The sequence below is a fragment of the Ovis aries genome, chromosome X, assembly GCF_016772045.2.
Source record: "Ovis aries strain OAR_USU_Benz2616 breed Rambouillet chromosome X, ARS-UI_Ramb_v3.0, whole genome shotgun sequence".
NCBI lineage: Eukaryota > Metazoa > Chordata > Mammalia > Artiodactyla > Bovidae > Ovis > Ovis aries.
The window spans coordinates 77,632,817-77,660,007 of NC_056080.1; the positions used below are offsets into that span (position 1 = coordinate 77,632,817).

Consider the following 27,191-nt stretch of genomic DNA (forward strand, 5'->3'; position numbering starts at 1 on the left):
CCGTGGAATTTTCCAGGCAAGAATATTGGAGTGGGCTACCATTTCCTTCTCCAGGTGATCTTCCAAACCCAGGGATTGAATCTGCATCCCTTGCATTGGCAGGTGAATTATTTGCCACTAGGCCACCTGGGAAGACCAGTCCAAAGGAACTGTAGTTATTTTTAAAAAGATGAGCCCTTATCCTTTAGATACATATTGAAGTATTTACAGATGGAACAATATGACATATAGGATTTTCATTAAAATAATCCATGATTGGATGCTGAAATGAGAAGGTGGATGGTACCAAATGAAAGAGATAGGCCATAAATTAATAACAGTTGAAACTGGGAAACTGGTACATGAGGAGTTTTATTATTCTATTTTTTTAAGTTTGAAACTGGCCATAATAAAACATTTAAAAAATAAAATTTAATACCAAATTTAGTGAGATAATGAAAGGCTGGGTCTATGAAATAAAATAATCCCTTGGAAAATAGACATTTAGTATTTTGTTCTTTAAACTGAGAAAACTGTATCAACTCAAATCTCTTAATGAAAGTTTTACTAAGTAATGTAATATTTGACAAAGACCTATTTCATATCAGGAAATAAAATAAGCAGACTCAACTACAATTAATTTTCACTTGATTTTGTTAATGCTAGTGTTTGTGTTTTATCAATTTAAATTTTATAAATTTAAATGACTAAAACCATCTTTCACAACAAAGGATATCCCAACTGAGCTCTCTTCAAATTTAATAGCAATATTTAACTTGCGATAAGGAAAATAAAGTCTCTTGTTCAGAACATATTTTACTTAGGTGTCACAGAAGAAAAATGACCTTTAGTATATTACTTATAGAGCTATGAGACTAAAATAGATGATAAGAGAGATTGTGCTTATTCCAAGAATGTTACAAAATCATGCAACAGATAACCTTTCTTCCTTATATGAATCCTTTCATGAAATCCATTTTTTAAAAAGTAGAGAGAAAAACCTTATGATCCTTGTGAACTAAATCTTGAAAGAGTCTATGAATTTGTTACTATATATCATTCCTTGAGGTAAACCACTTTAAATTAAGTTTTAAATGTAGTCTTATTATGTATTTAAGAAAAAATTGGCTACATTTCATTGAGAAAACATTGAGGATAATATTTTATACTATTTATTAAAAAGCTGAACAGTGATTACACTGAGTTTACTAAAATAAAACATAAAATTTTATCTAATGAAAATAACAATTTTATTGCATTAAGAATTTCTAAAACACTGTAATGAGAGAGATAAACCAAAATCAATGTAAATGGTTTGTGAGTCATTTGTCAATGATCTTGCACTTGAAAATACACATTGAAAATATCTAAAAATCAGCATGACTTTTCTTTTTCATTTCTCTCTTACACTGCAAATATGACACAATGCTAAGGAAAATATTTTACTCACCCATAACCCAACCCTTAATAATTTTTTTTTTTCATTTTTCCTTTACTTACTATTCTTTGTCCACAGGTATACATTAAGCAATAAAGGATGGAAAAACAGACAACAGGGCTGTACCCAAAGTCACATATCCAGTAAATGGCAAAGTTAATATTGAAACCTATCTAGTCTGGGCCCAGAGTCTGTGCTCTTAAGTACTATCCTGCTTCAGGACATCTAAATCTCTTTGTCCATCTCCATTAAGTAATCTTACAATTAATTCAGTTTCCCAAATGACTTGAATCTTGGAAATAGGTACTTATTGGTAGATACCAATAATGCTATAAAGGGCTTCCCAGGTGGCGCTAGTGGTAAAGAACCAACCTGAAAATGCAGGAGACAATAAAATGGCAGGTTCAATCCCTGGGTCGGGAAGATCCCTTGGAGAAGGTCATGACAACTCACTCCAGTATTCTTGCCTGGAGAATCCCATGGACAGAGAAGCCTGGTGAGCTATGGTCCCTGTGTTTGCAGAGTCATACGCAACTGAAGCAACTTAGCACAGCACAATAATGCTATAAAGGTATGTTCCTTTTTGTAAATTAAGAAATTGGCATTCAGTGGTAGCTATTAAATGTAGAAGAAATCAAAGACCTAAACAAAAACATCATTTTCTAAGTTCTAATGAAAATATTTATTCATATAAGGACTACCAATCAATTTTAAAACAATGCTGTGAATAGCTGGTATCAGACAATGTTTTTCGCATAGTGTCAGAAGCAACATACAGATTATTTTCAATACGCAAGGAAAAAATACATCCATACAATGGAGGCATCATATTGTCATCATCCCAATCCTGGGTCAATCTTAGCAACACTCACAGTGGATCAACCAGATATTTTGTGTCTTCTGGTATAATTCAACATATCTGTATCACCAAAGAGGTTCTAGTCAAAAATGTTAACCTTGAACCCACCAAGCCTTTATATATATATTTCAGTTTATAGCAAAGACAGTCTAGAGGAACAAGGTAAATGATACTATGAGCAAGAAAGCAGCTAAATCTAAAAGGGAAGGATCACAGCCCTAGTCTCTCTTTGACATCTCAATCATCTCAGCCTGGTGGTTAGGCCGACTGTCACCCTCCTTGCCTGAATAAAGGTAACCTACTTCCCTTGAGGTAGTCTCTCCATCTTTTCTGCCTCAGCCCGAACTATACCTTACAAAAGTTAAATACAGCCTGCGTGTTAGAGAAGATAAAACTACTGGAATGAAAAGAAAGGTGAGAATTATGTACTGAAAAGTTGCAGAAAAACATGTACTTAATGATCTTATTGTGTCATGAATGTGTGAGTGCGTTTACGACATCATATATTTCCTAAGGGAGACAGGGGCTTGAAAAGCTGAAAACTGAAGGGCAAATAAATACAATCATCTTGGTGAATATGCATGACCTACTGAAGTTGAAGATTTGCAATCCTAGACTACTACAAAATACTAATACCTGTGGGTAGGGGAGGGGGTCACCGCTAAATGCATCTGTACAGATGAATCTCACAAGCATAATATTTATCAAGGAAAGCATGTCACGGAAAGAATATACAGAATTTTTGACAAGTGTCAAAAAGAGAAAAAACTAACAACATATGGTTTGGGGATATACACATGTAATAAAAAAAACTTCAAAAAGAAAAACAAGAGAACAATTAAAGCAGTGTGTCATAACGGTTATGGCCTGGGAAAGAAGGGAAGATGGACAGTGATACATATACATACAGGGAGCTGCCAAGGTTTGGGTAATGTTCTTTTTCTTCAGCTGGGTCATACATACATATCACTCACTTTGCTATTGTTCACTGAAAGAAAGAAATTATATTTATATATATATATATATATATATATATATACACATACACACACACATATTTCATTTGTATGTATGATATCTTGTAATAAAAAATATCCTGAGAAATACTGTAAAACTGCCTACTCCACCCATCCGGCAGATTCCTTTGAGACACTGGGGCTCTCCAATATAGAACATTAGATTATTTACAAATTTTACTATGATAAGCAGCTTTAAAATAGATGCTGTCACCCTTGTAGCTTTTTACCTCTATTAAGCGATGTTCTCACAATAAATTCTCAGATCTGGAGTTACTGAGTCTAATAGAATAAACATATGTACAATTCTTAGGACAAATCGATGTATTACTTTGCTACAGTGTTGTCTCAATTTATAATATCATCAGCATTTCAACTGAATACAACTTTATCAACAATTAGTTGATGTTAATGTTCTTAAAACATTAAATTTGTAAAAACTTTTTGTGTTTTTAATGTTTTTAACTATTAGGTTATTTACACTTGACTACTGATCAGGAAAAATATTTTGCCCACAGTTTGTCAACTGTAACTCCTCTTGTCTGTTTACATTCTCTACCCATCTTACCTGTAGAGATCTCAATGTTTTTCATACAAATTTGAAGGTATTATTTGTATGTAATTAGTCCTTTGTTCTGGAGAAGGCACTGGCAACCCACTCCAGTGCTCTTGCCTGGAAAATCCCATGGATGGAGGGGCCTGGTAGGCTGCAATCCACGGGGTCACTAAGAGTCAGACAGGACTGAGCAACTTCACTTTCACGCACTGGAGAAGGAAATGCCTTCTTGCCTGGAGAGTCCTAGGGACAGGGGAGGCTGGTGGGCTGCCGTCTATGGGGTCGCACAGAGTCAGACATGACTGAAGCGACGCAGCAGCAGCAGCAGTCCTTTGTTATGAATTACAAATATTCCTACTATGTTTTCCTTTTTCTTTTAGTTTGCTATTTTTCAGAGAAGATGCTATAGTTTTTTATATATTCTAACATTTCCTTGTGTTTCTTAACATTTCAAAGAGGAAGAGTTATCATTTCTCTACAGATCAGATGAGCCATCTATTCCCACTTAATAGTTCCAACTATACTCAAAGAGACACTCAGATTACTGGCAGAAAGTTCAAAAATTATTCTTACCATTAAAAAATAAAGACAGTATTTCAATTAGTGGAGTAAAAATAGATCAATCATGTTAGAATAACAAGTTAATGATTTAGGAGGAAAAATCCTCATGTTCTAAAATAAAGTAAATCTCAGGTGTATTAAAATTTAAATGTAAGATATAAAATATTAAAAAGAAACAGAGTCAATATTTACTTAATCTTTGAAGGGAAGGCTTTCTATGCATACCTCCAAAGGCAGGAATCATAAAAGAAAAAAAAAAAGATAGATACATAAAAATTAACAAGTTTCACACATGAAAAACTGCCATGAAAATAGAAGGCAAATTTATAAAATACATAACAAAGAATTAGTTTTTAATATATGAAGATTTATTACATATTGAAAAGGCAAAAAATCACACAATAGGAACATGGATAAAGGAAATGAATAAAAGAAACAAAACTGACCAATATACCTATTAAATAATCTCACTTATAATCTGAAAATGTAAATTCAGACAAGGAAACATTTTCTGGCTATGATGTTGACATTCATAGAAAATATTGAAAGACTATGGGAAAGTAAGCGTTCTCATATTCTGCTAGTGATACTAGATTAGCAAACTTTCCTTAAGATAATTAATCAATGCAAATTAAAATCTTTACATGACCACCCTCTAAAATTCAATTTAACATGTACAGTTCTAGGTATTTATCATAAGGAAATGACTAAATACATACAAAAGGTTTAAGTACAGCATGTTCATCATAGCATCACTTCATGAAAGTGAAAAACTGAAAACTACAAATGCCAAAAAGAAGTTGTTAAGTTAAATAAATGACAGGATATCTATAGAAGTACTAGTGTATTAACTAATCATCTACTAGAAATGGCATTTAATAAGTTTTTGGAAGTGACATCTTTTTGGGGTGTTAGTTCTAAAAGGTCTTGTAGTTCTTCATAGAACCGTTCAACTTCAGCTTCTTCAGCGTTACTGGTTGGGGCATAGACTTGGATTTCCGTGATACTGAATGGTTTGCCATGGAAACGAAAAGAGATCATTCTTTCATTTATGAGATTGCATCCAAGTACTGCATTTCACAATCTTTTGTTGACCATGATGGCTACTCGATTTCTTCTAAAGGATTCCTGCCTGCAGTAGTAGATATAATGGTCATCTGAGTTAAATTCACCCATTCCTGTCCATTTTCGTTCACTAATTCCTAGAATATTGACATTCACTCTTGCCATCTCTTGTTTGACCACCTCTAACTTGCCTTGATTCTTGGACCTAACATTCCAGATTCCAATGCAATACTGCTCTTTACAGCACTGGCCCTTGCTTCTACCACCAGTCACATCCACAGCTGGGTATTGTTTCTGCTTTGGATCCATCCCTTCATTCTTTCTGGAGTTCTTTCTCCACTGATCTCCAGGAGCATGTTGGGCACCTACTGACCTGGGAACTTTCTCTTTCAGTATCCTATCACTTTGGCTTTTCATACTGTTCATGGGGTTCTCAAGTCAAGAATACAGAAGTGGTTTGCCATTCCCTTCTCCAGTGGACAACATTCCGTCAGCACCCAAAAAAGCTGTCCTTTTCATTATAGGGGACTGGAATGCAAAAGCAGGAAGTCAAGAAACACCTGGAGTAACAAGCAAATTAGTCCTTGGAATGGGGAATAAAGCAGGGCAAAGGCTAACAGGATTTTGCCAAGACAATGCACTGGTCATAACAAACACCCTCTTCCAACAACACAAGAGAAGACTCTACACATGGACATCACCAGATGGTCAACACTGAAATCAGACTGATTATATTCTTTGCAGCCAAAGATGGAGAAGCTCTATACAGGCAGCAAAAACAAGACCGGGAGCTGACTGGCTCAAATCATGAGCTCCTTATTGCCAAATCCAGACTTAAATTGAAGAAAGTAGGGAAAACCACTAGACCATTCAGGTATGATCTAAATAAAATCCTTTATGATTATACAGTGGAAGTGAGAAATAGATTTAAAGGACTATATCTGATAGATAGAGTGCCTGCTGATGAACTATGGACGGAGGTTCGTGACAATGTACAGGAGACAGGGATCAAGACCATCCCCATGGAAAAGCAATGAAGCAAAATGGCTGTCTGGGAGGGCCTTACAAATAGCTGTGAGAAGAAGACAAGTGAAAAGCAAAAGAGAAAAGGTAAGATATAAGCATCTAAATGCAGAGTTCCAAAGAACAGCAAGAAGAGATTAAAAAAAGACTTCCTCAGCGATCAATGCAAAGAAATAGAGGCAAAAAACAGAATGGGAAAGACTAGAGATGTCTTCAAGAAAATCAGAGATATCAAGGAAACATTTTATGCAAAGATGGGCTCAAAAAAGGACAGAAATGGTATGGACATAACAGAAGCAGAAGATATTAAGAAGAGGTGGCAAGAATACATGGAAGAACTGTACAAAAGAGATCTTCACGACCAAGATAATCACGATGGTCTGATCACTCACGTAGAGCCAGACATCCTGGAATGTGAAGTCAAGTGGGCCTTAGAAAGCATCACTACGAACAAAGCTGGTGGAGGTGATGGAATTCCAGTGGAACTATTTCAAATCCTGAAAGATGATACTGTGAAAGTGCTGTACTCAATATGCCAGCAATTTGGGAAGACTCAGCAGTGGCCACAGGACTGGAAAAGGTCAGTTTTCATTCCAATCCCAAAGAAAGGCAATGCGAAAGAATGCTTAAACTACCGCACAATTGCACTCATCTCAAACGCTAGTGAAGTAATGCTTAAAATTCTCCAAGCCAGGCTCCAGCAATACATGAACTGTGAATTTCCTGATTTTCAAGCTGGTTTTAGAAAAGGTAGAGGAACCAGAAATCAAATTGCCAACATCCACTGGATCATGGAAAAAGCAAGGGAGTTCCAGAAAAACATCTATTTCTGCTTCATTGGCTATGCCAAAGCCTTTGACTGTGTGGATAACAAGAAACTGTGGAAAATTCTGAAAGAGATGGCAATACCAGACAATCTGACCTGCCTCTTGAGTAACCTATATGCAGGTCAGGAAGCAACAGTTAGAACTGGACATGGAACAACAGACTGGTTCCAAATAGGAAAAGGAGTATGTCAAGGCTGTAAATTGTCACCCTGCTTGTTTAACTTATATGCAGAATACAACAAGAGAAACGCTGGGCTGGAAGAAGCACAAGCTGGAATCAAGATTGCCGGGAGAAATATCAATAACCTCAGAAATGCAGACGACACCACCCATATGGCAGAAAGTGAAGAGCAACTAAAAAGCTTCTTGATGAAAGTGAAAGAGGAGAGTGAAAAAGTTGGCTTAAAGTTCAACATTCAGAAAACTAAGATCATGGCTTCTGGTCCCATCACTTCATGGCAAATAGACAGGGAAACAGTGGAAACACTGTCAGACTTTATTTTTCTCGGCTGCAAAATCACTGCAGATGGTGATTGCAGCCATGAAATTAAAAGACTCTTCCTCCTTGAAAGGAAAGTTATGACCAACCTAGACAGCATATTCAAAAGTAGAGATATTATTTTGCCAACAAAGGTCTGTCTAGTCAAAGTTATGGTTTTTCCAGTGGTCATGTATGGATGTGAGAGTTGGATTGTGAAGAAAGCTGAGCACTGAAAAATTGATGCTTTTGAACTGTGGTGTTGGAGAAGACTCTTGAGAGTCCCTTGACTGCAAGGAGATCCAAACAGTCCATTCTAAAGGAGGTAAGTCCTGGGTGTTCTTTGGAAGGAACGATTCTAAAGCTGAAACTCCAGTACTTTGGCCACCTCATGCGAAGAGTTGACTCATTAGAAAAGACTATGATGCTGGGAAGGATTGGGGGCAGGAGGAAAAGGGGACGACAGAGGATGAGGTGGCTGGATGGCATCACTAACCCGATGGACATGAGTTTGAGTGAACTCCGGGAGTTGGTGATAGACAGGGAGGCCTGGCGTGCTGGGATTCATGGGGTCACAAAGAGTCAGACATGACTTAGCGACTGAACTGAACTGAACTGGAAGTGACATAATCATAGAAATGAAGAACAGATAAAAGGTTGCCAGGATTTAGAGTGGAGAAGGCAACTGCACCCCCACTCCAGTACTCTTTCCTGGAAAATCCCATGGATGGAGGAGCCTGGTGGGATGCAGTCCCTGGGGTCGCTAAGAGTCGGACACGACTGAGTGACTTCACTTTCACTTTTCACATTCATGCATTGGAGAAGGAAATGGCAACCCACTCCTGTGTTCTTGCCTGGAGAATCCCAGGGACGGGGGAGCCTGGTGGGGTGCGTCTATGGGGTCGCACAGAGTCGGACACGACTGAAGCAAATTAGCAGCAGCAGCAGCAGGATTTAGAGATGTAGGAAGGAGGGAAGTGTTCATGGCTATAAAAAGATATCATGAAAGACTATTATGAAACTGTTTTGTATCTGGATTTGACAACAATCTACACATGTGATAAAACTACACGGAATTGAATTCAGACACAAGTATATGTACGACTGGTAACATCTGAATAAGGTCTTTCAGTTCAGTTAAGTCACTCAGTCGTGTCCGACTCTTTGCGACCCCATGAATCACAGCACGCCAGGCCTCCTTGTCCATCACCATCTCCCGGAGTTCACTCAAACTCATGTCCCTCGAGTCAGTGATGCCATCCAGCCACCTCATCCTCTGTCGTCCCCTTCTCCTCCTGCCCCCAATCCCTCCCAGCATCAGGGTCTTTTCCAGTGAGTCAACTCTTCACATGAGGTGGCCAAAGTATTGGAGTTTCAGCTTTAGCATCAGTCATTCCAATAAACACCCAGGACTGATCTCATTGAGGATGGACTGGTTGGATATCCTTGCAGTTCAAGGGACTCTCAAGAGTCTTCTCCAACACCACAGTTCAAAAGCCTCAATTCTTCTCTGCTCAGCTTTCTTCACAATCCAACTCTCACATCCATACGTGACCACTAGAAAAACCACAGCCTTGACTAGACGGACCTTTGTTGACAAAGTAATGTCTCTGCTTTTCAATATGATATCTGGGTTGGTCATAACTGTCCTTCCAAGGAGGAAACATCTTTTAATTTCATGGCTGCAATCACCATCTGCAGTGATTTTGGAGCCCAAAAAAATACAGTCTGACACTGTTTCCATTGTTTCCCCATCTATTTCCCATGAAGTGATGGGACCAGATGCCATGATCTTACTTTTCTAAATGTTGAGCTTTAAGTCAAATTCTTCACTCTCCTGTTGCACTTTCATCAAGAGGCTTTTTAGTTGCTCTTCACTTTCTGCCTTAAGGGTGATATCATCTGTATATCTGAGGTTATTGATATTTCTCCCGGCAATCTTGATTCCAGCTTGTGCTTCTTCCAGCCCAGCGTTTTGGATGTACTCTGCATATAAGTTAAATAAGTAGGGTGACAATATACAGCCTTGACGTACTCCTTTTCCTATTTGGAACCAGTCTGTTGTTCCATGTCCAGTTCTAACTGTTGCTTCCTGACCTGCAAATAGGTTTCTCAAGAGGCAGGTCAGGTGGTCCGGTATTCCCATCTCTTTCAGAATGTTCCACAGTTTATTGTGATCCACACAGTCAAAGGCTTTGGCATAGTCAATAAATAAGGTCATTGCATAAGCTCAATTATCCGGTTATATTACACGTATTTATGCAAGATGTTACTTACCACTGGGGAACGCTGGATGAAATATATACACGATCTTTCTATTCTATTTCTTACAACTGCATGTGAATCTAAAATTATCTCCAAATAAGAGGTTATTTTTTTAAGACATTGAGGATGAAGATTTGGTTATTATGAAATGATATTCATGACACTGTGAACTGAAAAATAGAATAGTATACACACATCTATACACACAAAGTGACAAACGGTCTGGAAATATAGACATAAAAGTGTTAGTTATTATTATTTGTTAATGACAGGGCCCTTGGAGGGAAAAGATATTATCACATCCACTCTGTCAATTATTAATAGGATGAATCCATTGTTAAGTGCTGACAACTGTTGACAATTATAGGAACCAAAAGGACCAACCAACCAAAAAAAGAAAAAAGCTTCATGAACAGAACAATGAGTTCCATCCTTGATCTTGAAAACTTAAATTACAAGCACATAAAACTAAAATAGAAATTTAAATGACAAAATGGCAAACCTTTGCACACACACAAATAACTATAGGAAAGGTCAGTTTTCATTCCAATTCCAAAGAAAGGCATTGCCAAAGAATGCTCAAACTACCGCACAATTGCACTCATCTCACATGCTAGTAAAGTAATGCTCAAAATTCTCCAAGCCAGACTTCAGCAATACGTGAACCGTGAACTCCCTGATGTTCAAGTTGGTTTTAGAAGAGGTAGAGGAACCAGAAGTCAAATTGCCAACATCTGCTGGATCATGGAAAAAGCAAGAGAGTTCCAGAAAAACATCTATTTCTGCTTTATTCACTATGCCAAAGCCTTTGACTATGTGGGTCACAAGAAACTGTGGAAAATTCTGAAAGAGATGGGAATACTAGACCACCTACCCTGCCTCTTGAGAAATCTGTATGCAGGTCAGGAAGCAACATTTAGAACTGGACATGGAACAACAGACTGGTTCCAAATAGGAAAAGAATTACGTCAAGGCTGTATATTGTCACCATGCTTATTTAACTTCTATGAAGAAATGCTTGACTGGAAGAAACACAAGCTGGAATCAAGACTGCCGGGAGAAATATCAATAACCTCAGATACGCAGACAACACCACCCTTATGGCAGAAAGTGAAGAGGAACTCAAAAGCTTCTTGATGAAAGTGAAACAGGAGAGTGAAAAAGTTGGCTTAAAGCTCAACATTCAGAAAACGAAGATCAGGGCATCCGGTCCCATCACTTCATGGGAAATAGATGGAGAAGCAGTAGAAACAGTGTCAGACTGTATTTTTTTGGTCTCCAAAATCACTGCAGATGGTGACTGCAGCCATGAAATTAAAAGACGCTTACTCCTTGGAAGAAAAGTTATGACTAACCTAGATAGCATATTCAAAAGCAGAGACATTACTTTGCTGACGAAGGTCCGAAGGTCCGTCTAGTCAAGGCTATGGTTTTTCCTGTGGGCATGTATGGATGTGAGAGTTGGACTGTGAAGAAGGCTGAGCGCCGAATAATTGATGCATTTGAACTGTGGTGTTGGAGAAGACTCTTGAGAGTCCCTTGGACTGCAAGGAGATCCAACCAGTCCATTCTGAAGGAGATCAGCCCTGGGATTTCTTTGGAAGGAATGATGCTAAAGCTGAAACTCCAGTACTTTGGCCACCTCATGTGAAGAGTTGACTCATTGGAAAAGACTGTGATGCTGGGAGGGATTGGGGGCAGGAGGAGAAGGGGACGACAGAGGATGAGATGGCTGGATGGCATCACTGACTCGATGGACGTGAGTCTGAGTGAACTCCGGGAGATGGTGATGGACAGGGAGGCCTGGCGTGCTGCAATTCATGGGGTCGCAAAGAGTCGGACACGACTGAGCGACTGAACTGAAAGCAGTGAATAATCCCTAGGCAAACAGATTTTCAAGTGGAAATATGACTGTATTCTCTGATCCCATTTCTTGCCATTACTTCAGTGGCTGATTCTGTTTTTTCAGTTATAAGGGATAAACACAACCAGGTCATTCAGTTCGCCTTCCTCAAAAGGTTTGCAGGAAGACATCAGATGTCGTGATGCTGTCAATAATAAGAGTTAACATCACAAGGCTTCTCTGGCATCAGGACTTTAATTTCAACAATAGGAACTCCCCAAAATGAAGCAATTGCCAACCACTAAACTATAACACAATAATCTAACCTTGACAATATAAGGTATTTTTTCACATGGAAAAATACAACCAGTTCAGTCTAACAACACCTAGCCAGAGCAACTTCAGTCTTAACAGTCTGACATCAGTCAAACTTAACTGTCTTAGGTTCCACATTTGTAAAATGGAGATAACAATAAGCATCTATCAACAGACAAGGTTACTGTGAGAATCAGATAAGATAATGCACTTACGGGCTTAATATAGTGCTCAGCATATAACAAATGCTGGAAATAATTTCATACATTTGTTTAATAGTGTGTTGTATATACTAAATTTAATTTTCTGTCATCTATTTAACTTAGATAGCTCATGCCAAAGTAACATAGAAAACTAAAGATTAGAACACAACTCAGCATCTTCCTAATATGTTTGATATCTGTATGTAAAATGTTATATCCCTACACTTTATTTTGTGCAAGCTTTCCTACAATTATTTTTTTAATTTAAATTTATTTATTTTAATTGGAGGCTAATTACTTTACAATATTGTATTGGTTTTGCCATACATCAACATGAATCCGCCACGGGTGTACACGTGTTCCCAATCCTGAAACCCCCTCCCACCTCCCTCCCCATGCATATATTGAAAAGCAGTTTAACAAATATGCAAATTCAGATCTCAGATACATGACCCAAAATAGTTCAAAGCAATACAAAATGACTAAAATTACCATTAACCAAAAGCCACTGTAACTCAACATGAACACTGGGCTGGACAAAAAAGATACGTATGAACACTACTCAGGAGAAAAAGCAGATACTGGTACTTTTATAAACGTGATATAAATGAAATCAGTCAAACGGTATGATATTATTCACTTAAACTCTTGGTAAAAATCTAATATAAGATCAAACACTCTCATGAAGCATCACACGGGCAAAGCTGCCCCTGGTCTCTTCACCTATTTTCAAACTAGTTTTTAAATAGTCTCATTATGAATAACACAACAGCTCTCATAATCATATTTGGAGAAGTCAATATCGATGATAAATTCTCATCTTCTGCACTGCCTTTTAATAAGATTATCAGAAAAGCAAAAATGACAATAAATCAATCTTTTAAAAGTATCCTTATTTTGTTTGTCACAACTAAATATCCCCCAAATGTTTCCAATCTCTCTAGCATTTATGCATAATATATGTGTACATATACCTATATATAGTTTATAATATACATATGAATATAAACTGAGAAGTGTTAGTGATTTTTAAGCTGTTCTAGGTTTTAAACCATTTACATAGACCATTTTAAACCATTTACATAGTTACAAAGCCTAACTTTTCAGTTAGAAGATTGCACTGAAACTTAAGAACGTGAGTATACAGATCAATTATATGGAATAATAATTGTTTCTGTGCATTGGGATTTTATGTTAAACATGAGAATGTGATGGCGAGCAGCCGTATTTGATTTTAATTGCTGTAGCTTTAATTACCCAAAACATCATGAGAACACTGAAGGAAACGAGAAAATGACATGAAGCATGGGAGATGAAAATGATGCTGCAGAGAGAACTCTGGTTACAGATGCAGCTCTCTCTGAGGGATTGGTTCAAACTTATGATTTACAGGGAAGGGTAAGCCTCTCCCAAAGAATCTTCTCCACAGTTATATAATTCCCTTTACTTCTCTAGGTATTCACAACACAAAAGACATACTTCTCCATCAATAAACGGCTGAAGAATTGCAAAGCATGTTTCAAACAACAAAATCTGTATGCTTTCTTTAGTTCCTTCATTATTTTACACTGACAAGAGTTTCATACTATGCCTCAAACAAGATAAACCTGTTCAAAACCGTCAGGCAAAATAAATAACAAATAATGCAAGCTGGTGAACAAAACAGAGTAAAAGAAAATCAAAGAAAATCATCAGTTAAGTCTGATAGAAATAGTGGTAATAGACACACAAAGGTCTTTCCCACCAAACAGCCAATGAGAAGAGGAGGACAATGACTCAGACACCTGAATCTTTCCACTGCTCTCCACAGAAACCATGAGCCTTTCCTAGGAAGCCTTCACTCCTTGACAGCAGTGGTGATAAAAGTCCCTCAATAGGAGATTATGGGCTATAAATGTCAATTACGTTTTCTGAACACCTACGAAGCATTGTAAATCCTCAACACAACTCTCTGAAGTTTACTCTCTTTTAGAGCTAAGAAACTTAGACATTGAAGAACATGTGTAAGGTGGCACAAGAGTTATAACTGATTCACACACAGTCTGTCCAATTTCAGAGCCACACTGTGAATCACTAAATCAGGTTATCCCACCTCTGAGATCTAATGCCTGATGCTCTGAGGTGGAGCTGATGTAATAATAATTGAAATAAAGTGCACAATAAATGTAATGCACTTGTATCATCCCCAAACCATCCTGTCCCTCATCCATGGAAAAAATATTTTCCACAAAATCGGTCCCTGGTACCAAAAAGATCAGGGACTGCTGCACTACACGATGCTCTCAAATAAGATACATACATGTCAAAGTAAATAGAACATATGGATGGTATAGCATTTATAAAACAAAAGGACGTTTAAAATAGTACTTTCATTCCTACTAAATTATTCAGTTAATCAATATTCTCTAAACTTTAAAACTTTTTGCCCTCAGCCACTCCCCTTAAATATATATGAATATATGTATATGGCTGTGCTTCAGTGATACACACATGAAATATGTTCCATAAAACTATACTCATCCTTATTACATATAATATATTCTAACACATATTCTATTCTACCTCTGTTTTTTTAAATGCTGGAATTGATTCCATGGCCCACAAATAGGTGGCATCTTGCAAAAAAAAAACACAACACAACTCTGCTCTAGACCACAGGTTCATGGATTTTGGGAAATACAGGCAAAAAAAAGCATGGACATCCTCTGAAGTTAGAACCACATACTGGCATCCCAGGAAAGGACTAAATAATACACATATATGAGACATCACTTGGCAGAAAGTCTGGCACAAACAGGTATTTAGTAAAAATCAGTTTCAACTATACCCCTGACAACATTACTACCCCCCAATGTTTCAAGAAGCAATAGTTAGAACCAGACACAAAACAATGGACTGGTTCAAAATTGGGAAAGAGGTACATCAAGGTTGTACATTGTCACCCTGTTTATTTAACTTATATGCAGGGTACCTCATGCGAAATGCCAGGCTGGATGAAGCACAAGCTGGAATCAAGATTACTGGGAGAAACATCAATAACATCTAATATGCAGATGACACCACCTTTATGGCAGAAAGGGAAGAGGAACTAAAGAGCCTCTCTGACAAAGGTGAAAGAGGAGAGTGAAAAGGGTGGCTTAAAACTCAACCTTCAAAAAAATAAGATCATGGCATCCACTCCCATCACCTCATGGCAAATAGATGGGGAAACAATGTAAACAGTGACGGACTTTATTTTGTTGGGCTCAAAAATCACTGTGGATGGTGACTACAGCCATCAAATTATAAGACCCTTGCTCCTTGGGAAAAAAGCTATGACAAATCTAGACAGCATATTAAAAAGTAGAGGCATTACTTTGCCGATAAAGGTCCATCTAGTCAAAGTTATGTTTTTCACTAGTCATGTATGGATGTGAGAGTTGGACCATAAAGAAGGCTGAGCACTGAGGAATTGATGCTTTTGAACTGTGGTGTTAGAAAAGACTCTTGAGAGTCCCTTGGACTGCAGGGAGATCAAACCTGTCAATCCTAAAGGAAATCAATCCTGGATATTCATTGGAAGGACATGCTGAAGCTGAAGCTCCAATACTTTGGCTACCTGATGAGACGAACTGACTCATTAGAAAAGACCTTGATGCTGGGAAAAATTAAAGGCAGGAGGAGAAGGGGACGACAGAGGATGAGATGGTTGGATGGCAGCACCGACTCGATGGACACGAGTCTGAGCAAGCTCTGGGAGTTGGTGATGGATAGGGAAGCCTGGTGTGCTGCAGTCCATGGGGTTGCAAAGAGTCAGACACGACTGAGTGACAACTGAACATCAAGAAATTCAGCTGTGCTACCTACATGACCATTCCTGATGAAAGCAGTTTATCATTTCCAAGAAAATGATTCTTTATAAGCTGCTCTGATAGAAAAATTTCTGAAAACACTGACTTGACTTCAGATGAGGACTACATAAAATTTAGTCTTTTCTCAAGGACCCAGTGTCATAATTATGCACACACAATGGTAAATTTTAGAGTTGGGAGATGCCTATCTTAGAGGTCACCTAATTCAAGTCTCTCACTTTACAAATGAACAAATTGATGTTCCAAGATGTTATACAACTTGCCCAAAGTCACCTAGAAGGAAGGTTAAGTGATTCCCTTTATGCCAGGATGCCACAATGACTGATTCTGGACTATGCTGAACATGATATAGCAAGACAGTCAGGATTTATGAGCAATATCCCTGTAATTTCCCCCATGTTTTTCATTTTTCTTATTTCATTTATTTCCCCATAATCTTTAGCAATAAAATTCTTAAATGAAAAGGATCCACGTTTGTCCTCTGCAGGAAAAATGTTTAAGCTAGTCTACTCCACAGCCCATTTGGGGAAGAACTCCAAAATATAATATGTGTGATGTACTTTAGAAAGGAAAGGGATGCTGAATAAATCTCTATGTGGTCTTCAGAAAGCAAGAAAGATGCAATGAAAAGCCCACATTGTCTTAGAACAGCTCTGAGCATGTGACTATCAGGAACCCCAAACAGCTCCTCAGAATAGGTAACACAGTAAACGTCACAAGGGCAAGGACTAGGTTCTCAATAATTCTGGGCTGAATATTCTAAAAAATGTTTAGTCTGTCCCTATGCCAAATGGTCCCAGGTCATTGTGTTGCCTGATGTAGGTTTGCATTTTAGGTGTTTGCCTTTCCCCTTTCACATTAGGCTATAAACTGTCACTTAGGTCTAATGACACCCTCCAAACACAGCTTCTGCAGCAGTTGTTAACATCTCCTGTGTCTTCTCTGGAAGAAGAAATGCCAACCCACTCTAATATTCTTGCCTGGAAAATCCCATGAACAGAGGAGCCTGGTGGGTTACAGTCCAAGGGGTCACAGAGATGGACACGACTGAGTGACTAAGACTTAATATGCTCTGAGCATGCTAGAATTTTCTAAAATAAGAATGAATATGCTCTAAGTGAAAGAATGAGGGATTCCCCTATGTAAGAAGAATGCCAATAATATCCCATGATGCTTGTAACTTCCATCCCACCTGCTCTTATGTTGAATTGATGGCTCTGCTTCAGGTTACAGATTATACAAGATGCCAGATAAGTCACATCCAGTGAGGTGCTATTATGTTATTATGTGACTAGGACGATTTTTAACCTGTGACCAATGATACTTCTCTGTAACCTACAAAGTTATTATTAAAATGTCTTTATAGATGGAATATGTCTTAAAAATTACAACCGTGCACCCAAACTGAAGGCCACTTTCTAGACACTTATCTCTACATCTATTTTTTTTAAGATAATTGTCATGATTTTTTTTCACTTTTAATTTTTTTTTAATTTTATACTGGAGTCACTATTCCATTTCTGTTCTCTCCCTTGAGGCTCCATTTGGCCCTCCTTCCTTTTTTCGGTTTCTTCTATATTTTGCACGGTTTAAGAAAACAACTCTGTTTTCAGGTGTTTGAGAGATTATTTCCTGTATTTTGTAATCAGGAGTAAATGGGCTTAACTAAGAAAATACATACAAATATTTATTTTCCCATAATCTCTTCAAAACATGACCTTAATGAAAATGTTATATTATGAAGAATGAAAAGAAAAACAAGTTAATCAAGGCCAAAAGGATTTAAAATAGTATCCACAGGTTATTTTACTTGATAAAGCAACTGTTTCTTTATGACATTTTAACTAAAACTAAATCTGCTAAAAGAAAAACTGCATCTCATAGCCCACTTTCATGTTTCTGATACATGCATGATTAATTCTGCTTTTGTTATCAAAACTGAATCTTTGAAATACTGATTTTTCTGATTGACTCAAGCTAGCACACTTAGTAAGGCAAACACATCTTAAAGGCCACTTTCAGCATACTATTTCAGAAGAGAAATATTCCAAACACATTAAAAATCACTTAGTCAATAATGATTATAATTATTGGATTCATTAATTTGGGAATGACTTTTACCTAAATACAAAGCTTCAAATCATAAATTTAAACAACGTGCTTGAAAAGTTAAAGTGTTCACTAAGTGATATGAAAACCTCTAACTCAAATAAGTTCTTCCCATACTTTGAGAAGTAACATTACTCTCATGTTAATAAGTCTAAAATGAATCTTTTTCCAAATAAGCCAGATGTTTCCTGATGCAATTTTCTGGATCACTCACAGAATCTTCCTACCTCTATCATAACAGACTCCAGGAAGATGGATATAGTCCATATTACAAACTGAACTAGAGAGCAAAATATTTCTTATATAATAATTAACAGCACTTAAGAATTGCCACTTATCGATTAAAATTTTGATCAAGAAAAAATATTTTAATGATACAAAGTAATTTTTAAAACGCCCTAAGTTCCAAAGTACAACAAACAAAGGGAGTAACACAGGACCCAAGTATGGTATAACAACTATTCTAAAATGGATACTGTTCTAAGTTTTAAGATAGACTGGAGAGAATAAATAGAGTCTACTGACTCCTTCTAGCTATCATCCAAGATCTGTTCATAGCAGCTACAGCAAGGTAATTTGTAGCCATGCAATTCTCAGGTTGAGAATAAACATGTCCTTACTGTTTTGAGAACAATCACCCATGTATAACTAGAATAAGTGAATTTTTTGTTAGACAACACTGGAAAGGTTATTTAGTTTATCCTGCCTATATTCAAAACCAAGGAAACTGAGGCTCTGAGAGATTAAGTTCCTAACCCTAGAAATTCACACAGCTGGTTAATGGCCAAGCAAGGTCTACAACCAAGTTTTCTCAGTTATTTCTATTAATATGGTTTAATTCTGAGTGTCAGAACTACTGATTCTCCTTTTAGCATACAATGGACTTTTGGAAATTTACCAGCAGTGCGATCTTGAGCAAACTGCAACCTTTTTAAGCCCTTTTTCCTCCTCTGTAAAGTGTACAGAATACCTATTCTAACAAAGTTATGAGGATTACATACGATTTGTAAAAGAGCTTAGCACACGGATTAGCAAATAATCACTCGAAAATAGGTATTTTTACTCCCGACCTGGAAACATGGCTGCTCCTACTGTTTGAGAAGACAATGAGCTGAATTTATTAACACAATGGACAGGGTCTCATTCATCAGAGGTTCTCCAGCCTACCACATTCTGTAGACAGGACAAAACCCCATCCAACAAACTATTTCATCCCATCTAAAATTCACCCTTTACACTGTTAAGAAAAACAAAATAACAACTTTTTCCAAATGTTTTCTGCCACGTGTTGTACGTGTAATTTGTCAACTAGAAACTGCAGAGGGAGTTCTGGCACCACCCAAAACATGAAGAATCAACCGTGGACAAACAAGAGAAAGAAACGATCACACACCAGAACTGGACTCACAGAACTTGTTTTCAGCTCATTTAGCTGTGGGTAGATAGGTGGCTAGAAGAAAGCAAAATGATTTCTTTCAGCACCATAAAGCAGGAATAATGGCTACCTCAACAAATTACAACCCCCTAGGCTTTGGACACGACTGAGCGACTTCACTTTCACTTTTCACTTTCATGCTTGGGGATGGAAATGGCAACCCACTCCAGTGTTCTTGCCTGGAGAATCCCAGGGAGAGAAGCCTGGTGGGCTGCTGTCTACGGGGTCGCACAGAGTCGGACACGACTGAAACGACTTAGCAGTAGCAGCAGCACGCTTCTCAACACAACAGAAAAGAATCCACTTCCTCGCCTTAGTACATTTAAACATAAATGGGTAACAAATGAGTAACAAACTGTATCCGAGATGCACTGAACCCTAGGACTATATAAATATATGAAAAATTCCTATGAAATGGCGAGACAAAATGATGGGGAATATCACTTTGAAATCAGCGAGGAAATTATAATGTCATGCCATGGTGTCTCCATCGATAAAATTCCCACCCTCCATTCTCCTGACACTGCAAACCCTCCTCCCTCTAAGGAAATTACAGGAATCACCGCAGCAACCAACCTCAGCAATCGGCATCAACCATATCGACCCCTACTCAAATGGCGCTATGCACCGCGGGTCCAAGCCCCTCCCTGGAGCGCCCAAGTCCCGCGTTGACTCCAGACTACCTCACTTCCTTTCCGTCCTCCCTCCCACACTCGACCCCAACATTTCTCGCCGACCCTCGCTCCTGACAGAGAAGGTAGGAATGGGACAGACTTCCTACACTTTGTCCAGGTAGTACCAGAGCCACACATACCCGTCCCTATTACGATCACATCAAACTCCGAAGGGAGATTGTCCGCCATCTTAACAGGAAACGTGTCATGTGACTGTTTCTTGTGCAAATAAGATCAAGTTCCGCACTGCCGCGGTAGATGGCGGAAGGGAAACAGTGCATTCTGGGTATTGTAGTTATCGAGTGGTGGGTCCTGGTAGGAGGCTACAGCGTTGTATTTGAAACTTTTTAATCGAACGTTAAAAGCTCCATTCCTTTTCCAGGCTGAGTACAGTAGCGCATTTAGCCTGGAGTTTTGAGGTAGAAAAGAGTTGTAGATTTTTACTCTGATGGCTAGGATGAATGGTAGGAAGACCTGCGAACTGCTTGACAATAATGAAGCAAGAATTGTTAGGAGACACGAGGGTGGAGTGAAATTGAAAGGGAATTGTTCTGTGAACAAAGGAAATTTTCATTTCAGCCTGGAAACTGTTTCCCTTAGCGTGTCTATACTTTCGTTTTGGCCCCCAAAGCATAATTTTTCACACCAATACCTTCATACTCTATTGCTTATCTTTTTTTGTCTTTGTCGCCCCAATAAAAATCCACAAAAAATCTCTCCCTAGTTTCGCTGGAATGGAACCTCACTGCATCTGTATTTGTTCTAGTTACTCCAAACAGCCACCTTGGCTATATATTAATATTGGTTGCAGGAGGGAAAAATGAAAGCACAGTAGTTGCTTGATACGCGTTAACTGATTCTGAATCTAGTCTCATACACGTATACAAAGAGTTCATACAAGATTTTCCCAATAAGGTCCTGCAGAGATGATCTAGGTAAAGTGGCCTTTGTATTCAAGTGATTGTATTTGATGAGGATTAGATTGCCTCTGCCAAGCAGCTAATATAGCTCTCGTAAGTATTTTCAAGGTTGGCCTCCTCCCACCTGCACCCTCACCCCCCTTACTTAAAATGCTTTGCTGTCTGATAATACCAAAATAAAAAAGAAAAGGAAGGTGCATGGGAGTGAGGGAGGGTACTTTTTTGATCCCAGAAATTCATCGTGTAGTTTATTTTACCAGAGTTTCAAAATAATTCAAAGAAAGTGCCGCGTTGGACCATTCTTTACACCACCTGTCTGACCTCTTGTTGTAGTTCTGCAGCCACACAGTTGTTCCTCCAGCATGGAATGATCTTCCCATTCTCCAGGTAACATTTATCCCCAAGACTCAGTCAGTCATTTCCACCACGTCCTCCCTGCATTTCTTCCCTATATTGGGTTAAATTTCCCTACATTTTGCTACCACTCTGTCATAACCGCCCATATTGCACTAAAAATTATTTGTGTTTATGTTGGTTCCTATACTGGACACATAGCCCCCAAAATACACACCCAGATATACCATACCTTAAATTATAAGCCCCTAATTATAGGAGTTGTGCCTTACTTATCTTTTTACCCCTGCATCAAACACAATCCTGGTGTATAACAGGAATTCAGTAAGTGTTTGCTGAACAACTTAGCTCTGATTCCGCTAATGGTAAGTACTATAGAGACAGGGACTGGGTCTTCACCTTGATAGCTGCCCATCACTAGCATGTATCTTATATTTTGAAGATGCTCAATACATGTTCGTTACCACATTAAGTTCCATAAAAGTCTTTAAAATTGTATTTTATTGGGGTTTTTGGCTGCACTTTGTTGAGTTTTGTGACAATCATTAGCAACATCATACAGTGTTGTATTAATATCACTTATGGAATCTCTTCTTGTATTGAACAATACTTTTGTGAAAGTGTCCTCTGACGAATGTTTTGTGTAATAGAGATTCCTCTGAAAAGGGAAATTATTGTCTAGCAAATCACTCTGCTATTTGACTTGATACAAATAGAAAGTTTTGAGTAGTATCAGAAGTGAAATAGACCTTAACTGTGAGATCTGTGAGACTCTTAATACCATCAGTGGAAATAAAAATTAATAGATTTACCAGAGGAAATGCAAAAAGCTTTCTGAAATCTCTATTTTGGAGATGGGTGGGTGGTTAAAAACATGATAAATGAAAGTATTTTTGTCTTTGGAGATATTTGGGTATATGTATGTGTGTGTATATGTGTGTGTGTGTGTGTGTGTGTGTGTGTGTGTATCATTTTCAGTATGACCATATCTAACTTTCTGTGGATTCAGAAATTTTCTAACAAATATAATCACACTGGGAAGACACAACTCATTAATTCATTTAACTTTCCTTAAATACTCATTGAGTACCTACTATGTGCAAGTATTTAGATACTATGTGCAAGATTTAGATGCTGGAATTACAGCAATGAACATGTCTTTATGAATTTCATATCTAATGAAGTAAAAAAAAATAATTACTCTGTAGTATAAATTTTCCACTATGTTTTCCCCCAGATTTGAAATACTATTTTCCCCCAAAGCTAGAGAGCACAACCCTCAAAAAGATAAAAATGCCACCCTAGGACTTCCCTGGTGGTACAGTGGATAAGAATCCTCCAGCCAATGCAAGAGACACAAGTTTGATCCCTGGTCCAGGAAGATTCCACATGTCAGAGCAACTGAGCCCCTGCGCCACAACTAATAAGCCTGTGTGCTGCAACTACTGAAGCTCGTGTGCCTAGAACCTGTGCTCTGCAAAAAAGAAGCCACTGCATTAAGAAGCCCGTGCACTGCAACAAAGAGTAGCCACCACTCACCACAACTAGAGAAAGCCTGTGTGGAGCAATGAAGACCCAGCACAGCCATAAATAAATAAAAATAATTTTTTAACAAAGTGCCAGCCTATATTTAGCTGCCCTTTCTCTGAAGTTATCACATCCTCTCTGGGCATAGAAAAGATTATTATATTAGGAAAATGTAAAGTGTCTTCATGGAGAAAACACTCAAAGTACTTTTTCTTTCCCATGTATTTGTGTTAATCTTTTGCAAGGCAAAAGTGAATGTAGGGGTTGACAACATCAACAAAATAGCATTCAGCAAAGCAGCTTAATTTTATCTATTATATTATTCTAAGGATATCTATTTTTGAGAACTGAAATATTTTATGTGGATAAATCACAGTATGATGAGTTGATGGATACCTACAAACTGACTAACCTGTTAAATCATTGGGACATTATTTTTTTATTTAAAGATTTCTTGAATTGAGAAACCACAATTCTCTGAACATTTACCTTGTATTCAGAAGTTTATTCAACTGTGGGATATGATGTTTCTACAAACCATAAAAATTTTTACAAACTGCAGTTTAATGGTCTCTCTCCCATACCTTTCCTTTGAACTCCAAATCCATATATCCAACCCTATCTCTTCTGGCCATATCCAGTACTGAATTCCTGAATATTTCAACCTTACTTCCAAACCTCTTCACCCAGTGTTCCCTATCTTAGAAATGTTGCCAACTTCTCATCAGTTTCTCAAGTCAAAAGCTTAATATATCATCATTTATCATCCTTTTAATATATTACTGTCTTTCACCCTTAAACCAATTCATTAGCAACTCTTGCCAGATTTATCTCAAGGATATATTGTAAATATATCCACCTCTAAATCTGGACTGCCCCCATAATCTCTTCCCTAGGCTACTACAGTAGATCCCAGCTGGCCGCCTCATTCATGCTTGTTCTCTCCAGTTCATGCCCCACACTGCTGGTAGAGTAAACTTTTTTTAATATAAATTTATTAAATTCAAATCTGATCATGTTCTTCTCTACCTAAAACTTCCATGATCTCCTATTGCTTTAAAAATCCACTCCAAGATTTTAAACATGTTCTAAAAGACCCTGCTGAACTCAACAGTCATCTCGTATCTCTCACCTTTTTCTCAGTTCCAGCCATATTGGCTCTCCTTACTTTCCACTGATATCCCATGCTTCTTCCTACTTTAGGGTCTTCCCACATGCTATTCCATGTGCCTGAGGTGAACTTTGATCCTTCTTCCTTCTTTCTTCTAGTTTAATCTTCATTTTGTGGTTCATTCAAAGTGACACAATCTGGCAAGTGCCTCAGACTAGCTTAGGATCTCACCCTATGCTCCTCTGTTGAACTTTTCATGATGGGAAATAATGAGTTCCTTATGCAATTATGTGTTTCATATCTGCCATCCTCCTAGAAAGTAAGTTCCACAAAGTCAAGGACTGTGCCTATATTGTTCACTGTTACATTCCTGCCACATCTTCCAGTGTCTGGCAAATAATAGGCATCAAAAATATTCCACTTATGGGTGTATATCTGAAGCAAATAAAAACAGTATCTTGAAGAGATATCCATCTTGATTGCAGCATTATTTACAGTAGTCAATATATGGAAACAAATGTTCATCAATGAATGAATGAATAAAGAAAATGTGGCATCTACATGTATATTAGATATAAAATAAGCCTTAAAAAAGAAAAATCACATGGCTAAATTTGGAGAACATTATGCTAGTGAAATAAGCCAAACACATAAAGACAAATATCACATGATCTCACTTTATAAGTAGAAGCTTAAAAAAATTAAGTCAAACTAATAGTAGCAGAGACTAGAATAGTGCTTACCAGAGGCTGGGAGTAGGAAAAAAGGGGAGATATTGGTCAAAGGTGAAAAATTTCGGTTATAATATGAGTAATTTCTGGAAACCTAATGTAGAGTGTGGTAGCTATAGTCAATAATAATGTATTGTATATATGAATTTTGTTGTGATTGTACATCTCATGTGTTCTCATCATAGAAAAATGGTAACGATGAGAAGTGATGAATATGTTAATTAGTTTGGTTATGGTAATGATTTCACACTGTATACATATATCAAAACATCACATTGTATACCTTAAATATATGGAATTTATATTTGTCAAAATAAATAAATAAATTTTAACCTACTTAGTGACTAGATAAATAATATGGTATAGGAATTCTTCAGGAAGCAATACAAGAGTACTATTTTAAATGGGAATAAAACGAGTTTATTACCAAATGAAATTGTTTCATCATCAGGTTTTGTGTTTATAATTAAGCAGATGATACACACATGGTTAATAAAAATCAGTACAGAATGTCATACAAAGACATACTAATAAATTATCATGCCATCATTGCCCCCTGTTGTCTTCCCCAGAAATAATTACCGTATTCAGTTTCTTGTGAATACTGCTAAAGATTTTGTGTGTTAGAGTGTGTGTGTGTGTGTGTAGCAGTAGTATATTTATTTTTTGACACAAACAGTAGCATGCTATAAACATTACTCCTTACTTTACACGTTTATTTTTTTCATTTAATATATATTTGGGAGATCCTGTATTCTTAGTATATACATGGATGCCTCATTTTTAATGGCTTCCTATAATTCCATTATATGGGTACACCAAGATTTATTTAATATTTCTTTATTGATGGATATTAAGTTTGTCTAGTCTTTTTCTACTATAAATGATACTGCAATGAACAGCCTTTTCTTAGAAAGACAATATAGGATAATAGTTATGAATTCATTTTTGAGTCCCTATTCTATCCAGCTGAACAATCTTAGGTAAATTATTTATTCTCTCTAAATCTCACTTTCCTCATCTGTAAAAATGGTGACAATAATATTACTAAGCCTCCAAGGTAGTTATGAGGGATAAATAAATAAAGTGCTTAAGACTATATTTGACTAGTAGGAAGCACTCAGTAAATGTTGTTGTTAGTAATAGTACCTACAGTAGTAATAGTCATTGTGAGCATGTGGGAGATACAAATTTTCACCAATCTGATTGGCAAAAATGAAAATACCAATACATAAAATATGTTCCCTCCAAGATAGCTTGGGAATTGAACATATAAAGATATTAAAGAATGGCTTATGTAAATAAATTCAACAATCATAAAAGTTAGTAGCAGGAAGGAAGGAAATTTTTTTCACTGAACTATCCAAAGCATCTAGAAGAATGCCTGTAATTGGATAGGAGCTTAATAAATATTTCTTCAATGCTGAAGGGGTAGAGAGCTATAATACTGATCTATGAAATCCCTTTCAATACCATGGTTAACCTCTTTCCCAAACTGTGTTCTTGGGAGGAAAGTATTTCATCAGGATATTAAGAGGGATTTCATTATCAAATACATTTAGGGAGCAATTAAATGGTTTCCTTATTGAAGGACTGTTCAAATCTTTTATAATAAATATATATGTGACCTATGAAGATTTCATAATAAGTTTTAAGCCATAGAACACACCTTAGGAAACCCTAGGCTGGAATTGGTCTGATTCAGAATGTGAATCAGACAAAATTTTAACATATATTAAAATTTTAACATATATGTGTTTTCATAGATGATAGTATTGCCTGGTCATGAGTAGGACATGCAAAATAATTTCTAGGAATGGTAATGGGCCAGATGAACCAGAACTATAACATACTCTTCCCAGATTTTAGGGTTAAAGCTGAAGTTCCAGTACTTTGGCCACTTCATGCAAAGAGTTGACTCATTGGAAAAGACACGACTCATTGGAAAAGACTCTGATGCTGGGAGGGATTGGGGGCAGGAGGAGAAGGGGACGACCGTGGATGAGATGGCTGGATGGCATGACGGACTCAATGTACGTGAGTCTGAGTGA

At 37.4% G+C, this 27,191-nt stretch overlaps 1 protein-coding gene across 3 annotated transcripts in view; it reads right to left on the minus strand.

Annotated features, from left to right (window-relative positions):
* Positions 1-20,708, minus strand: part of CHM (CHM Rab escort protein) — a 249,481-nt gene extending 228,773 nt beyond the window's left edge. For all 3 annotated transcript variants that reach the window (XM_042242472.2, XM_004022232.6, XM_060407430.1), the window contains exon 1: positions 20,638-20,708. In XM_042242472.2, the coding sequence (XP_042098406.1) occupies positions 20,638-20,686 (49 nt within the window). In that variant the 5' untranslated portion in view covers positions 20,687-20,708. The remainder of the gene's footprint in view (positions 1-20,637) is intronic.
* Between the last annotated feature and the right edge of the window lie 6,483 nt (positions 20,709-27,191).